At 40.6% G+C, this 16,485-nt stretch overlaps 1 protein-coding gene across 1 annotated transcript in view; it reads right to left on the bottom strand.

Moving 5' to 3' along the window:
• Positions 1-607: 607 nt before the first annotated feature.
• LOC146976769 (2-oxoglutarate dehydrogenase complex component E1-like) overlaps positions 608-16,485 on the bottom strand; it is a 40,078-nt gene continuing 24,200 nt past the window's right edge. The window contains exons 8-21 of the mRNA XM_085792541.1: positions 16,085-16,264; positions 14,983-15,111; positions 13,309-13,488; positions 12,446-12,598; positions 9,959-10,190; positions 8,681-8,831; positions 8,465-8,592; positions 7,407-7,585; positions 7,222-7,293; positions 5,777-5,902; positions 5,191-5,263; positions 4,841-5,004; positions 3,743-3,897; positions 608-1,124 (exon numbers count right to left, since the gene is read on the bottom strand). Coding sequence (XP_085648667.1) covers positions 1,004-1,124; positions 3,743-3,897; positions 4,841-5,004; positions 5,191-5,263; positions 5,777-5,902; positions 7,222-7,293; positions 7,407-7,585; positions 8,465-8,592; positions 8,681-8,831; positions 9,959-10,190; positions 12,446-12,598; positions 13,309-13,488; positions 14,983-15,111; positions 16,085-16,264 — 2,043 coding nt within the window. The 3' untranslated portion in view covers positions 608-1,003. The remainder of the gene's footprint in view (positions 1,125-3,742; positions 3,898-4,840; positions 5,005-5,190; positions 5,264-5,776; positions 5,903-7,221; positions 7,294-7,406; positions 7,586-8,464; positions 8,593-8,680; positions 8,832-9,958; positions 10,191-12,445; positions 12,599-13,308; positions 13,489-14,982; positions 15,112-16,084; positions 16,265-16,485) is intronic.

Genomic DNA, 16,485 nt, shown 5'->3' with positions numbered 1-16,485 from the left:
GAATGAAACTTTAATTTCAAGTCGTCTGATACATTTGGCACAAACAGAGACGAGGACAGATGTGGGGGGAGGGGGAGGGGGGGGGATGTTGGGGGGAGGGAGGCAGATGTTGGGGGGAGAGGTAAAAGCAGAAAATCTTCATCAACTCTGTTCAAACAGTTTTTATATTTCATAATAAACTTAATTAACTTGATCAATCGCGTGCCTGATCGTCGATATCTGATCAACTCTCTGCTGCAGCGAGTCACAGCACCTGATAGCTTAGCTTAGCTTAGCGTAGCGTAGCTTAGCTTAGCATAAAGAGTGGAGGCGGATGGGAAGCGTTAGCCTCGTGCCACCTCCTGTGCAGATTAAAGCTCTGAGGTAAAACATGTTGGTTAATTAGAGGAGTGAGGTCTGACGAGGTAATCAGTGATCAATCAAATCAACAGACCGATCGATTATTGAAGAGTATTGATCTTCTCTTCTTTCTCTTGTGATCTCTGTTCTTATTTGTCTTTTTATTCTCAATTTATTGCATTTTTAATCTGTCAGCTCTTCTTATTATTTTAAAATTCTTTTTAAATAATTTTTTATCTATTTTTTTATTCCTTTTTATTCTTCTAAAATTCTTTTTATCTTTATTTTTAATTCTCATTTCCTTTTTCTAAACCGTTTCGTGCTTCTATGTCTTGTACGTAAATCACTGCAGCACTTTGGTAAACTTTTATCTTTTGGAAATGTGCTATAAAAATAAAGTGGATTAAAAACAAGTGAGCAGATTTTTCACATTACTGTGTCCTTATACATATTGACTGACTGATTGATTGATTGATTGATTGATTGATTGATTGATTGAGCAGCCTGAAATGATTCAGTGATCGATGAAACTCTTTCGTTCATTCATCGCAGCTTCTTTTTTCCCCCCGTTTTTTTCCGTGTCCATCGCTGTTAATGTGACATTGTCGTCGTCATAGTAACAGTGTCAGCAGGTCTGATGATGTCACAGTGAGGGGGCGGAGCTTCACGCCGCCTGCGAGGACGAGTCCAGGTCCAACGCTGCGTCCAGTAAACGCTGCAGCTCCGACAGGTGAGTCGGTTTGTTGCCGGTGGCCGGAGCCGCTGCTGGGTCACGACCTGCGTACCTACACACACACACACACACACACACACACATCCTTGTAAATATATCTTTGTGAGGACATGTCATTGACATAATGTATTCCCTTGCCCCTTACCCCAACCTTAACCATCCAAAACTAATGCCTAAACTTAACCATCACTCTAAACCTAATTTAAACCTAATTATAACCTAAACTTAACCATTACTCTAAACCTAATTTAAACCTAATTATAACCTAAACTTAACCATCACTCTAAACCTAATTTAAACCTTATAATAACCTAAACTTAACCATTACTCTAAACCTAATTTAAACCTAATTATAACCTAAACTTAACCATTACTCTAAACCTAATTTAAACCTAATTATAACCTAAACTTAACCATTACTCTAAACCTAATTTAAACCTAATTATAACCTAAACTTAACCATTACTCTAAACCTAATTTAAACCTTATAATAACCTAAACTTAACCATTACTCTAAACCTAATTTAAACCTTATAATAACCTAAACTTAACCATTACTCTAAACCTAATTTAAACCTTATAATAACCTAAACTTAACCATTACTCTAAACCTAATTTAAACCTAATTATAACCTAAACTTAACCATTACTCTAACCCTAATTTAAACCTAATTATAACCTAAACTTAACCATTACTCTAAACCTAATTTAAACCTTATAATAACCTAAACTTAACCATTACTCTAAACCTAATTTAAACCTTATAATAACCTAAACTTAACCATTACTCTAAACCTAATTTAAACCTTATAATAACCTAAACTTAACCATTACTCTAAACCTAATTTAAACCTAATTATAACCTAAACTTAACCATCACTCTAAACCTAATTTAAACCTTATAATAACCTAAACTTAACCATTACTCTAAACCTAATTTAAACCTAATTATAACCTAAACTTAACCATTACTCTAAACCTAATTTAAACCTAATTATAACCTAAACTTAACCATTACTCTAAACCTAATTTAAACCTAATTATAACCTAAACTTAACCATTACTCTAAACCTAATTTAAACCTTATAATAACCTAAACTTAACCATTACTCTAAACCTAATTTAAACCTTATAATAACCTAAACTTAACCATTACTCTAAACCTAATTTAAACCTTATAATAACCTAAACTTAACCATTACTCTAAACCTAATTTAAACCTTATAATAACCTAAACTTAACCATTACTCTAAACCTAATTTAAACCTAATTATAACCTAAACTTAACCATCACTCTAAACCTAATTTAAACCTTATAATAACCTAAACTTAACCATTACTCTAAACCTAATTTAAACCTAATTATAACCTAAACTTAACCATTACTCTAAACCTAATTTAAACCTTATAATAACCTAAACTTAACCATTACTCTAAACCTAATTTAAACCTAATTATAACCTAAACTTAACCATCACTCTAAACCTAATTTAAACCTTATAATAACCTAAACTTAACCATTACTCTAAACCTAATTTAAACCTAATTATAACCTAAACTTAACCATAACTCTAGACCTAATACAAACCTAATTATAACCTAAACTTAACCATTACTCTAAACCTAATTTAAACCTAAACTTAACCATAACTCTAAACCTAATTTAAACCTAATTATAACCTAAACTTAACCATTACTCTAAACCTAATTTAAACCTTATAATAACCTAAACTTAACCATTACTCTAAACCTAATTTAAACCTAATTATAACCTAAACTTAACCATCACTCTAAACCTAATTTAAACCTTATAATAACCTAAACTTAACCATTACTCTAAACCTAATTTAAACCTAATTATAACCTAAACTTAACCATAACTCTAGACCTAATACAAACCTAATTATAACCTAAACTTAACCATTACTCTAAACCTAATTTAAACCTAAACTTAACCATAACTCTAAACCTAATTTAAACCTAATTATAACCTAACGTCTTAACCCTCAAACAGCCCTTTGAAAAAGTGAGGACCGGCCAAAATGTCCTCAGTCTGTTGGTTAAAAACTCGTTCCGGTCCTCACAACGCAGCATGTACAAGAACACACACACACACACTCTCAGCAGTCAGCATTAGGGATGTCACGATTACTTTTTTTCACAATTAATCGTGGTATTAGACGCCACAATTATTTAATCGTAAAGATTCATAAAAAACGTTACTTTCCGAAAAAAGATGATGTTGGAACCTTATTGGCAGATGTAAATGCTCAGATACTGGTCCATTTATCTAACGTAACGTTGAATTGGTAGGAATTTAAATGTTAGTGTGTCATTTTTAATTTAAAAAAAAAAGCAAAACAAAACAAAAAACGATTAAAATAGATGCTAACATTTGGTCTAGATGACAATTTATGACCTGAATATTTCAAACACTTCCCCTGGGGGTTAAGAATTGGTCATATATTAATAGATACTTCAAATATTTTGTGTAAACAATGAGTAATGTAATTATATTTAGACTATATTTGATTTTACACATTCATAGTGTTGTGAAATTAATTAGTGCAGAATAATCGTGATTATTTCTCTGACAATAATCGTACCAAGACAATGTATAACCGTGACATCCCTACTCAGCGGTGAGTATAAAAGTGGGCGGGGCTTTACCAGACGGGGCGGCGGTGGTCGGTGGTGGTGCGGATGCGCGGCTTGACGTAGTCGTAGTAACCCTGGTTCTTGTGCTCCTCCTGGCACCAGACCAGCTCGGCGTTCCCGTAGCGCTCCGTCTCGGCCTTCACCAGGTCGAAGGGGAACGGAGAGAGCTGCACACGGAGGAGAAGGTCAAAGGTCACAAACCTGCTGCTGCTGGTTTCATCAGCTTTTATTTTCTTTATTTCTGACACGATGATGTTTCATCCTCAATAAACTCTTTGTAAATGATTTGGTAACTCCCTCATGGCTTGCTCTTAAGAATGAGTTCTCCTTGTTAAAAAAATGTTTGAAACAAATAAATAATCCCCATGCAGATAAATTGTACGCATTTATAGCAAAACTTAACCCCTTGTATCTTAGTATGGATTCACTTGTTAAATAATTTTTCTTTTAATTGTTCTTTTATTTATTTCATTCTCCTTTCTATCCTTTTTCATCTAAGATCTGTCATATGATGATTTTTATGTCATAAGTGATACACTACCAAAACAATTTTCAGTTTGAATTACCCAAGGAGGTGTGAATTTAATTTATATGTATGTAAAAGAAGTGTTTATGTTTGAGTATGTCGTTGTTCATGTAATGTGGCATGTTTAAATAATAACAAACAACAATTATTTGGTAAACCTTTAATTTACAGGCCGTTTATTACGTCATAATGACTAGAAATAGTGTCGAGGAATAATGGTCAGTTTCATAGTAATGTGGAAAAACAGCCCAGAAATAACGGTCAATTACAACGACTTGGTGGAGATAGATTCTCCAAAGCATGTGTAATGTTTTGCCTTTATGAAAAGACATGACGTTACTATGAAATTGACTGTTATTTCTAGGCTGTTTCTAGACATTATGACGTATTCCAATGCCCTGTAAATTAAAGGGTTACCAACCTCTGATCAGAAGGAAAATCATTTTGTCTCCCTATAAAACCAGTCATTTGATTTTCTTCAGAACACAACAATCTTCATAAACCAGTGAATACGACGCTGATGGACCAATCACAGTGATCAGAGGTCAGAGGTCGTGTACGTGTACGTGTACGTGTACTTGTACCTGTTCGATGCGCACCACGGCGACCTCCCGCTCCGTCCCTCTGTTCTTCCGTTCTCTCATCAGTTCGTAGTAAATCTTCCCGGAGCAGAAAACGACTCTCTTCACCTTCTCCGGACTCGAGGCCGCCGGCCCCTCGTCGGAGATCAAACGCCTGAAGTGGGTCCCTGCACACGCACACACACACACACACACACACACACACACACACACACACACACACACACACACACACACGTTATCAATAACACACAGAGAGGCTGAGCTGTGTGTGTGTGTGTGTGTGTGTGTGTGTGTGTGTGTGTGTGTGTGTGTGTGTGTGCGTGTGTGTGGTCGTCGTCCTCTGAACTCACCTGGCAACATGTCGTCGAAGCTGGACTTGGCTTCAGGGTGACGGAGCAACGACTTGGGAGTAAAGACGATCAACTGGAGAGAGAGAGAGAGACAGAGAGAGAGGGAGAAAAGAGAGAGATAGAGAGAAAAGAAAGAGGGGGAGAGAAAAAAGAGAGAGAAAAGAGGTTAAAGAGAAGAGCGAGAAAAGAGAGAGAAAAGAAAAGAGAGGGCAAAGAAAGGAGAGGGAAAAGAGAAGAGAGAAAAGAGAAGAGAGAGAAAAGAAAAGAAAGAGAGGGAGAGAAAAAATAGCGGGAGAAAAGAGGGGGAGAGAGTCATTGATCTGAACCTCTGTCTCTTGGGCACGTTATTATTACAGTAAAAAGTAACGAATTATATTTATATATTTAAATATGTATGTATTTACTCCTTAGTTTCCCGAAAAAGTAACTGTTGCGTTATTTTATTTTTTCATAACCCCCCCCCATGTGGAGAGACACTCTGGTCGTGTGCAGAAGCTGCATGTTACTGGTAATGAGTATCATCAGTGTGGTCATGGTAACGAGTATCATCAGTGTCATCATGGTAACGAGTATCAGCGCCACCTACAGGCTTCCTGAACGGCTGCAGGATCTGTCGTCTCAGCACGTGGAAGTAGTTTGCCGGCGTGGAGACGTTCACCACGATCCAGTTGCAGTCGTAGAGCTGCCGCACCGAGAAGTCCTCCGACACGTTCTGAAACACACAAAGGTTTTTATGTGAGATCTTTTAATGAGAGTTTTTATGTTGGTGTCTGTATGTTTATGTTTAACTGAGCCCAAACTGATGACAATTTTCTGTCCTTGTGACAGACAATAAAAGTATAAGTTTTTTGAATTGAATTGAAGAAAACACGGGTCACATGACGGCGCCGCCATAGATATCTACACGTAGATGTCTCTGCCTCTGACGCTGCTGCCCATTGGAACGGATTGTCGCCGCCGCCGCCATCTTGAGCAGGAGGTGTCTAACTTTGACTTCCTGTATCTACAGAGGCAGAGGTCTATCACTGAAGCCCTTTGTTTTAATATAAATACTACAACTCAGCTACATAACTCACGTTAGCAGTTATAGGGTTAATGTAAGTGCCATGAAACTGATTTAATATGGCCTAGCACAGTTATATAGGTAGCCTACAGTGGTTTACACTCACTCGCCGGCCTCATCACCATGGCAACCACAAACTCACAGCCGGGGGAAACAGCCAATAAGCCTAGCCTACACATACAGGCAACAAAATAACAAACTATTAATATATTAAAGCAGATATCAGTGGAATGTTTTTGTTAATATAAGTCCTAAATAGTCCTATTTTCCGTCAGCAATCACTTACATGAAGTATTTCAGCCTAAACACGAGTCTCTCCGTCACTCTGCTCTGCTGTAACCCGAGGAGAAAATTTTCCTTGTGGGATACAAGTGTTATCCAATGAGGGGAGAGAACGGCATGAAGGGCTGTGTGTGCAGCCAAGGGATGCGCGTGAATGTGGTGACGTAGCAGGAGGACCAATTGATGCCTGACAAGGGCGGGGGCTGCAACTTACGGTTTCAAAAGCCTGCCTTGAACACAGCATTAGCCGAAACGGCCGTGCCGATGATATCTGCTTTAACTAGCGGTATATGCACTAAATGTAACACATATCCCACCCTATGATACGTTACGTTAGTTTCATTTATGTCAGATAACTCACCTACATCACATTCAACAAGTTCATAACAGTTATATAATATAAAACAACTTATTACTTGAGAAAAGTTCTTCCATGTCTCTTGGTTTTGGCGTTTCTTTCATGGGAACATCCGTACGCGGCACAAAAGTTTGGCATTTCACCAGATTCACAGAAACCCTCTGACTGTTGACTGCTGCTCAGGAGGAACTACTCCTCAAGATGGCGGCCGTGAGACATTTCTGACGAACCCGAATGCAGCTTCTACGTATACAGTATATATATATGACCGCGCCGCCACTGGAGGAGGAGGAAGAAGAACCGTGTCGGCCATGTTGTTCTGACTCACAGGGAAAACATCTGGGTCGTCGTTGCACATCTGCAGGAATCTCTCTGGACGGGCCGACGAGTGCTCCGGACCCTGAGAGCAACAGAACCGATCAGTAACCGATCAATCAATCAATCAATCAATCAATCAATAACAACGGGAGGAGGAGTCACGTGATGGCGACGGATCGGCCAATGGGCTCGTACCATTCCCTCCATGCCGTGGGGCAGCAGCAGCACGATGCCGTTCTGCCTCACCCACTTGGCCTGGCCGCAGCTGATGAACTGGTCGATGATGCACTGGGCCGTGTTGTGGAAGTCTCCGAACTGGGCTTCCCACAGGACCAGAGCGTTGGGACTGGCCATCGCAAAGCCCAGCTCGAACCCTGCAACACCGGGAACACCAGAGAGGGAATATGAGAGAGAGGGAATATGAGAGGAAATAAAGAGAGGAAATACAGAAGAAAGAGAGAGGAAATAGAGAGGAAACATGGAGGAAATACGGAGAAAAGAAAGAGGAAATACAGAGAAAACAGAGGAAATATGGAGAAAGCAAAGAGGAAATACGGAGAAAACAGAGGAAAAACAGAGTAAATACGGAGAAAACAAAGGAAAAACAGAGGAAATACAGAGAAAAGAAAGGAAAATACGGAGAAAACAAAGGAAAAATAGAGGAAATATGGAGAAAAGAAAGGAAATACGGAGAAAACAAAGAGGAAAGACGGGGAAAACAAAGGAAAAACAGAGGAAATACGGAGAAAAGAAAGAGGAAATAAGGAGAAAACAGGAAATACAGAGAAAACAAAGGAAAAACAGAGGAAATACGGAGAAAACAAAGGAAAAACAGAGGAAATACGGAGAAAAGAAAGAGGAAATACGGAGAAAACAGAGGAAATACGGAGAAACAGAGGAAATATGAAGAAAACAGAGGAAATACAGAGAAAAGAAAGGAAATACGGAGAAAAGAAAGAGGAAATATGGGGAAAAGAAAGGAAAAACAGAGGAAATACGGAGAAAAGAAAGAGAAAACAGGAAAAACAGAGGAAATACGGAGAAAACAGAAGAAAAACAGAGGAAATACGGAGAAAAGAAAGGAAAAACATAGGAAACAGAGAGGAAACACAAAGATATGATGGAGAAAACATGAAGGAAAGACGACCATAACAGAGAGGAAACACAGAGGAAACCGAGAGGAACCAGTTGACGTGTGTAGAGTGTGTGTTGTGTGTTGTGTAGAGTGTTGTGTAGAGTGTTGTGCGTCTCACCCAGCACGCCGTACTCGGACAGCGAGCTGTTGCACACGGTGTACGGGGCCTGGTCTGGAGACAGGAAGTTCATGGGGATGCAGATCCTCTTGTCCACGTTCTGGTCGTGGAGCACGTGGTGACGGTGGCTGTGGACACACAAAGGGTTAATGAGAAGAGGCAAGGCAATTTTATTTGTATAGCCCGAGGAGGAGGAGGAGAAGTGTGTGTTGGTACCTGAACGTCCCTCGCTCCACGTCCTGTCCACTCAGACGGACGTGGATCCCGTCTCTTAGCAACGAGCCGAACGCCATGTACTCGCCCAGCGCCCAGTCGCACACTCTCTGGTCCACCATGTTGGAGCGGCCCTTCAGGATACGACTGAGACCTGAGGAGGAGAGGAGGAGGAGGAGGAAGAAGAAAGAGAAAGATGAGTAATGCCCGGTACACTGTGCGATTTTGGGCCGTCGCAGACAAAAAAGACGACCATCGTAGGAGAATCGTGGCGAAATCTTTGGTCGTGGCTCCAAATCGGCCGTCTTACGCCGGGGGGGGGTAGCGGGCGACCTGCGATTCAGTAGAATGATCATCGTACAGTCTGCACACTAGAGGCTGACACGGGAGTGTCCTGTCCCGTCCCGCTCCCTCAAAAAAATTCCCGCCCCGTCCCGGTCCTGTGACAAAGTCGAAAAATAATCCTGTCCCGTTCAAATCCTGAATAAATCACTCCTGATCCGGTCCTGTTCCCGTTTTTTTCTATTTTAGAACACAGTCGTCGTCACAGTCGCCATACCGACAAGCCGGTAGATGTGTTGACGCCACATCTACCGGCTTGTTTTGTTATTTCAATTAGCGATAATGAACGCCCTCCTCGTCCTTTCTCTCTCCCCTCTCTCTTTTTTCTTTCTTTCTTTGTTACTTGACTGCATCAGCTGTTTAATGCGAGGTGGAGGTTACGCCGCCGCTGCATCAGCTGACTCCTCTGAGTCTGACTGGCGGAAAACGCGGTATGTTGATTTACACAGGTTATACTCCGCTACGTAGCCACGACAGTGATCACTGAGGGTGTGTGAAGTGTGCATCAGTCCACACACTCAACTTTTGGACCGTTTTGAGCGCACAATCCGGGTTCACTTCCAAAAATTCGCAGTGTATAGAAGCCATGTTATGTCTGCATGCCATGAGCTTTTGTCATGTTGTATGTCAGACTTCTTACCTGTTTTACTTGTTATTATTATGAGCTTTTACTACTAGATAGATTACTAGATTGTTATGTAAATTGTGTCTTGAAAGTACTTAATTGTTGCCCCTTTTTTTGGCTTTTAGGTTGCCTTTAACATCTGGCCAGGGACAACGGACGAAAACTAGCCTTGTTGGCTCTAACTCTGGCCCACTTACAGTTTTTATTTTAACTCTGTTGATTAGTGGTGCACTGTCCCTATGAAATAAACTAATAAATGAATGAAAATGAAATAAGAAGAGAGAGGAAGGAGGAGGAGGAGAACAGATCATCACCTCCATGTATAGTGAAGTCTTCCATGGGAACAGAGGCAGCGATGTGTCCGATGTGCAGCAGCTCGTCCTCTGTGATCCCGGTGGAGGGACAGTTCATGGAGCGGGGCTGCCCCTCCAGCGTGAAGAAGCCGGGCCACGGAGAGTCCAGCCAGTGTTTGATGTGCAGGATCTTCTCGTCTTTGGAGCGCGCGTACGCCTCCTCGCAGATCTTATCGTAGCCCGCCACCTCCTCCTGGAAGAGGAGAACAACCACAGGAGGTTTAGAGCTTCAAAGAGAGAAGAAGGAGGCGTAGGAAGTAACGTTACACGTGGTTGCGGCCTAACATCCTCTTCTGCCCGGACATTTTTCAACTTTTTACGTCCGTTTTATTCATGAAAATGTCCAGTTTTCATTGTTTTTCATGGGACCATTAAAGGGATAGTTCAACATTTTGTCAAATTGTCCCATTGCCATAATCCCTATAGTCATAGCAGTAGGTTCGTTACCTTTAATTGTCGGTGCAAGCTATTTTTAGAACGGCGGAGCAGAGCCGTGAGCTGCTCAGAGCTACGCTATACTGAGGCTCATTATGGGATTTCTTGGTTTTTCCCTCATCAAACTCATCAAATACACAATCCAACAACTCCACAACGCTCTGGTGGACAAGTTGTGAGCTGCACATTCACCACGCTATGAGATAATAACACAACGTTACCACACAGAGTTGTTTTAGAGGGAAATACAGAGACTGTTGATGAAAAACTGTCCCTGAAGGCAACGTGCATCAGCGGTTTTGCATGAATTTCCCTCTAAAACAACTCTGTCTGGTAACGTTGTGTTATTATCTCATAGCGTGGTGAATGTGCAGTTCATATTAACCTGCTGGAACTACACATATCTCCACCTGGTGTTGAGGAGGAGACACTGACAGTTATTAGATTTTCCCTGTTGCATGTGAACTGGGACAAGAACAGAGCTCCGAGGAGATGCTGGGATGGAGCTGAGACTGTAAACGAACTGACTTCATCATGTGACTCAGAGTGAAGCCGTCTGCCACTGACACATCTCTACTCACTGACACTCAAAACTGCTCCTCCGTCCTGCTTTGTCCCTTCAGAATAAAAGAGGGGAGATACACTGCAAAAAATCGAATATCTTACTAAGAGTATTTGTCCTACTTTTAGTCAGAATGTCATTTCTAGTCAAAACAAATCTCATTCTACTTAAAATAAGACTCATCACATTAAAAAGCAGCTTGTTTTTAGACACTTTTTACTTCTTTCAAGCAGATTTTCACTTGGAATAAGTAGAAAAATCTGATAGTGGAGCAAGTTTTTCTTCCTTATTACAAGCACAAAAAACTTGCTTTCACTGGCAGATTTTTCTACTTATTTCAAGTGAAAATGTGTTTGAAACAAGTGAAAATGATCTAAAAACAAGTTAATTTTTTAAGGTGATGAGTCTTATTTTTAGTGGAGAGGGGTTGTTTTGACTAGAAATTAGACATTTTGACAAGAAATAAGACAAATATTCTTGAAAAAGAGTTTTTGCAGTGTACAGTATGAGCTAAGAGGGAAACTTAATTTAAAACAACCAAGAATAAATGCTAGGCTACATTAAAAAGCATGTGTATTTCTGTGGTGGGAGTAAAACTGTGGAATATCTTGATAGAGGATCTCAAACAAAGCAAAAACATAACACAATTTAGAAATAGATTAAAACATATGATAGAAAGCTATAAACAGGATTGATTAATTGAGTGTTGATTGCAACTGTAATGCTGTTTAATTCTTTATTTCTTTTATATTTTGGCTACACTTGTTAATTATTGGATAATTATTTCGTTCTATGACTCTGATTGCAAATGTAATACTGTTTAATTCTTTACTTATTTTATATTTTGGCTTCATTTGTTAATTATTGGATACTTATTTCTTTCTATGACTCTGAAACCACGAAGAGCTCTGATGGATTTACTAAAATAATGAATTAAAGGGTAGCTACAGGCATTTATAAGCCAGATAGCTTCAGCCTGCACCTTTTCTATCTATTTATGAACTAGTTGAACTAATGATGGTTTTATGGAAGGTTGACTGACTGTGATTGATGCTCAACTGTTAACAATTCTGTGTAAAAGATCGAATAAACTAAACTACTACTACTACTACTACTTTACTAAGATGATGAGTAGCTGGCTGGGCTGCAGCCGTTCAATTTATTTTATGCCACTTTTTGTTGTAAACATGGTTTGTTGATTTGTTGTTTCCTCTTCTACTTCCATTTGTTTATGTAGGTACTATCTAATTTGTGAATTAATTCTTTGTAACAAGGGGTAGACAATATAAGTTTGCTTCTTTCTGCCCCCTTTCATTCAAGAGTTACAGTATTGTCATTGTTTTTTATGTTTATGTTATTTTGTTTTTGAGTTTTACATTGTTTTTATGCTTGATAAATGAATGAAATAAATAAATAAACTAAACTAAACTAAACTAAACTACTACACAGACCTCGTAGTCCTGGGCCGTGACCACTCCCTCTGCGATCAGCTTCTCAGCGAACTTCTGCAGCACGTTCTTCTGCTTCTTGATCTGTTTGTACATCAGCGGCTGAGTGAACATCGGCTCGTCCATCTCGTTGTGTCCGTTACGTCTGTAGCACACCTGAGGAGGAGGAGGAGGAGGAGGAGGAGGAGGAGGAGGAGGAGGAGGAGGAGGAGGAGGAGGAGGAGGAGGAGGAGAGGAGGAGGAGGAGGAGGAGGAAGAGGTTCAGGTTTTGGTTTATACCAGGGTTCCTACAGCTTAAGCCAAGTTAAATTTAAGACTTTTTTAAAGCCACTTGAAATTAAATTTAAGACCGACTTCATAATAAACACAAATGCAGAAAAAAGAAAAAAAAACACCACATCAATTACACAGGGTTAGGGACAATTTGACCCACTTTCCTATGTGGTCCAAGGTAAAGTGACTGCTACATGAACATTGGATTGTGTCTCTTTCCAGCTGTCCTTTCAAAATAAAAGCATAAAAAGTCCGAAAAAAACAAAAGAAAACACTGACTCGGGAGCTGGAGGCGGTGAGAAATTTAGCGTTGACGGCCGCCACTAACTTCTCTATGTCGAAATGTTACCAATTATTTTGAGATTTGAGACTAATTACAACCATAAAATACCACTTATCATGTGTTAACATTTTTAAGACTTTGAAAAATTGATTGAAGACATTTTAATGCCAATTAAGGCCTTGTTTTTAGATATATGAATTCAATGCCTTTTAAGACTTTTTAAGGATCAGTAAGAACCCTGTATACACACAACACCAACAACATGATGAGTGTTTTATCTCCTTCTCCTCCTCCTCCTCCTCCTTCTCACCAGATCTACGACCACGTCTTTGTGGAACGTGTTCCTCCACTCGGCCGCCACGTTGCAGACGTACATCACGGCCTCGGGGTCGTCGGCGTTGACGTGGAAGATCGGAGCGTTCACCACCCGGGCTACGTCGGTGGGATACGGGGAGGAGCGAGCCATCCGGGGGTCGGTGGTGAAGCCGATCTGAGAGGAGGGGGAGGAGGAGGAGGAGGAGGAGGAGGAGGAGGAAGAGGAGGAGGAGGAAGAGGAGGAGGAAGAAGAGGTCAGGTTCAGAGAGGTAAATGAGGAATAGTGTTGCTGCCCAACACCCGTTTATCTTTTCAGGAATCCCAGGAAATGTTCAGTAAATTTAATTAATTCATTCATTCATTAAAATTGTAATTATTGTACCTAACCTAAACTAATAAAACATGCTCAATAAAGTTTGTGAAATGTATAATGTTGTTCTTTCTAAATAAGTTAGCGCATATTTAATTAGATATTGCCTCATTTCCATATTTTTAAAGTACATTTACAATTAATATTTGTCTTAATATGAGTGATAAACTTTCATTCTGAAATCTGTTAGTTTACATTTTTACCCAATTCACTTGTAGTGTCTCACCTTAAACAATCCAAAAAACTCAATAATTGGTTATAATTCTTAAAAAACGCAAGGCCGATGAGTCTTTGTTATTAAAGTAGTGTAAAGTTATTGGTAAGCTCCTTCATAATAAAGTGAGTGTGGAGTAACGTCAGGCCGTTACTGTGTGACGCTGTCAGGACGCTCTGAAGAGCCCAGGTTCAACTTTATTACTGTGACTGTTACTTTATTTGCAGGTGTCGCGTTTTGATTAATGTAATGTTTTCTTCCTCCTTCAAAGACATAAAACATTTGGTAAAATATGATAAAATCTAATCGTTCTGTTGAGTGTATTAAAGTGGCAGCCTTAAAAGGATAGTATCATTTTTTAAAGTGTGGTTGTATGATCTCCAAATAGCCCCTAAGTACTTTAATTGCAGTAGAAGACTCTCTGCACTCCTCCCGTTAGCAACGCCAGCCCATAATAGCCCTGCCCAGAGATTTACAACATACAGTGTTGTGAACAGACCCAAAGAAACGGCCTAAAAGAGGTTTTACCTGAAAAAAAATACACAGTTCCATTGTCCATAATTTTTTCCAGCCCTTCAAAGTGCAGGAAAAACACAGTTTTTATTTGGACCTAACCAACTGCTGATCGGCGGGCGCTAACCCTGGGCGGAGGGATACGTGAGGTGGTTAGGTCCAAATAAAAACTGTGTTTTTCCTGCACTTTGAGGGGCTGGAAAAAATTATATTATAGCGAACAATGGAACTGTGTATTTTTTTTTCAGGTAAAACCTCTTTTAGGCCGTGAAAATAGGCCGTTTCTTTGGGTCTGTTCACAACACTGTATGTTGTAAATCTCTGGGCAGGGCTATTATGGGCTGGCGTTGCTAACGGGAGGAGTGCAGAGAGTCTTCTACTGCAATTAAAGTACTTAGGGGCTATTTGGAGATCATACAACCCCACTTTAAAAAAAATGATACTATCCCTTTAAAACAGAGAGGAGGACTCTTTTATCCTGGGAAATGAAAAGAGTGAGGAACTTAAAGAGCATGTTATTGATGTGTGTGTGTGTGCGGTAGTGAAGTGATTAGTGATTAACCCCGTGTTACCTGGTTGTTGACGACCACGTGGATGGTGCCGTGTGTGGTGTAGGACGGCAGGTCAGACAGGTGGAACGTCTCGTACACGATGCCCTGACCCGCGAACGCCGCGTCGCCGTGCAGCAGGACGGACATCACCTAGGGAACAGCAGCGGGTTAGAACACCAGTCTGCAGACTTTAAAGGGACAGTTCAACATTTTGTCAAATTGGCCCATCGCCATAATCCCTATAGTCATAGCAGTAGGTTCGTTACCTTTAATTGTCGGTGCAAGCTATTTTTAGAACGGCGGAGCAGAGCCGTGAGCTGCTCAGAGCTACGCTACGGAGGCTCATTATGGGATTTCTTGGTTTCCCTCCATCAAACTCATCAAATACACAATCCAACAACTCCACAACGCTCTGGTGGACAAGTTGTGAGCTGCACATTCACCACGCTATGAGATAATAACACAACGTTACCACACAGAGTTGTTTTAGAGGGAAATACAGAGACTGTTGATGAAAAACTGTCCCTGAAGGCAACGCGCATCAGTGGTTTTGCATGTATTTCCCTCTACAACAACTCTGTGTGGTAACGTTGTGTTATTATCTCATAGCGTGGTGAATGTGCAGCTCACAACTTGTCCACCAGAGCGTTGTGGAGTTGTTGGCCACGGTGAAATTCTTTGACCGGTACAAGACAGACTCATGTTTTCATTCATCAAGAATTAAAGTCAGAGGTTGGAAGACGATCACATACCGTCGTAGTTCCCACCATAAACGGAGATTCTGCGGCGTTATTCTCATGACTCGCCACGAAACCGAAAGTAAAGAAACGCTGGTCGGCTCGCCCAGCATTTCCACCACCACTAATAATAACAAAATAACCATAGAGACAAAACCATAGATTTATAGAAAATGGACCATTAACAAGTGGTAACGTAGATTCATCCACATTAATATCAGACTTTTTTATAGTCGCAGAATTTTTCGTTGTCCCTTTAAAGGTAACGAACCTACTGCTATGACTATAAGGATTATGGCAATGGGCCTATTTGACAAAATGTTAAACTCTCCCTTTAACTCTATATAATCTATAATCAATAATCAATAATCAGTAAGTATCAGCACCCTCTTGCCCTCGGTGTCTCCGCAGTAGAACTGCTCGGCCTTGGTCTTCCCCTGCACCACCGGGTCCACGGCCTCCAGGTGCGACGGGTTCGCCACCAGAGACAAGGTGATGAACTTGTCACTGACTCGGTTCATCCGGCGGTGCCACATCCCCAGGTGGTACTTCACATCCCCCGAGCCCTGAGGAGGAGCAGGAGGAGGAGGAGGAGGAGGAGGAGGAGGAGGAGGAGGAGGAGGAACAGGAGGAGCAGGAGGAGGAGGAGGAGGAGGAGGAGGGTTAGGTTGACCTTATTGATCCAGGAGCTGAGCACAAGCTGATCAGCTGAGTGATCGATCAGATAAATGAACAACAACAGGTAAAAGCCCAGTTTCCTTGCTGAGCTCAGAGTTGATTATTGAGA

Source organism: Trachurus japonicus, chromosome 12 (assembly GCF_045865225.1).
Source record: "Trachurus japonicus isolate A0001 chromosome 12, Traja_1.0".
Lineage (NCBI taxonomy): Eukaryota > Metazoa > Chordata > Actinopteri > Carangiformes > Carangidae > Trachurus > Trachurus japonicus.
The sequence above is the reverse complement of the archived record's forward strand: the minus strand, read 5'-3'. Positions and strand labels throughout refer to the sequence as shown.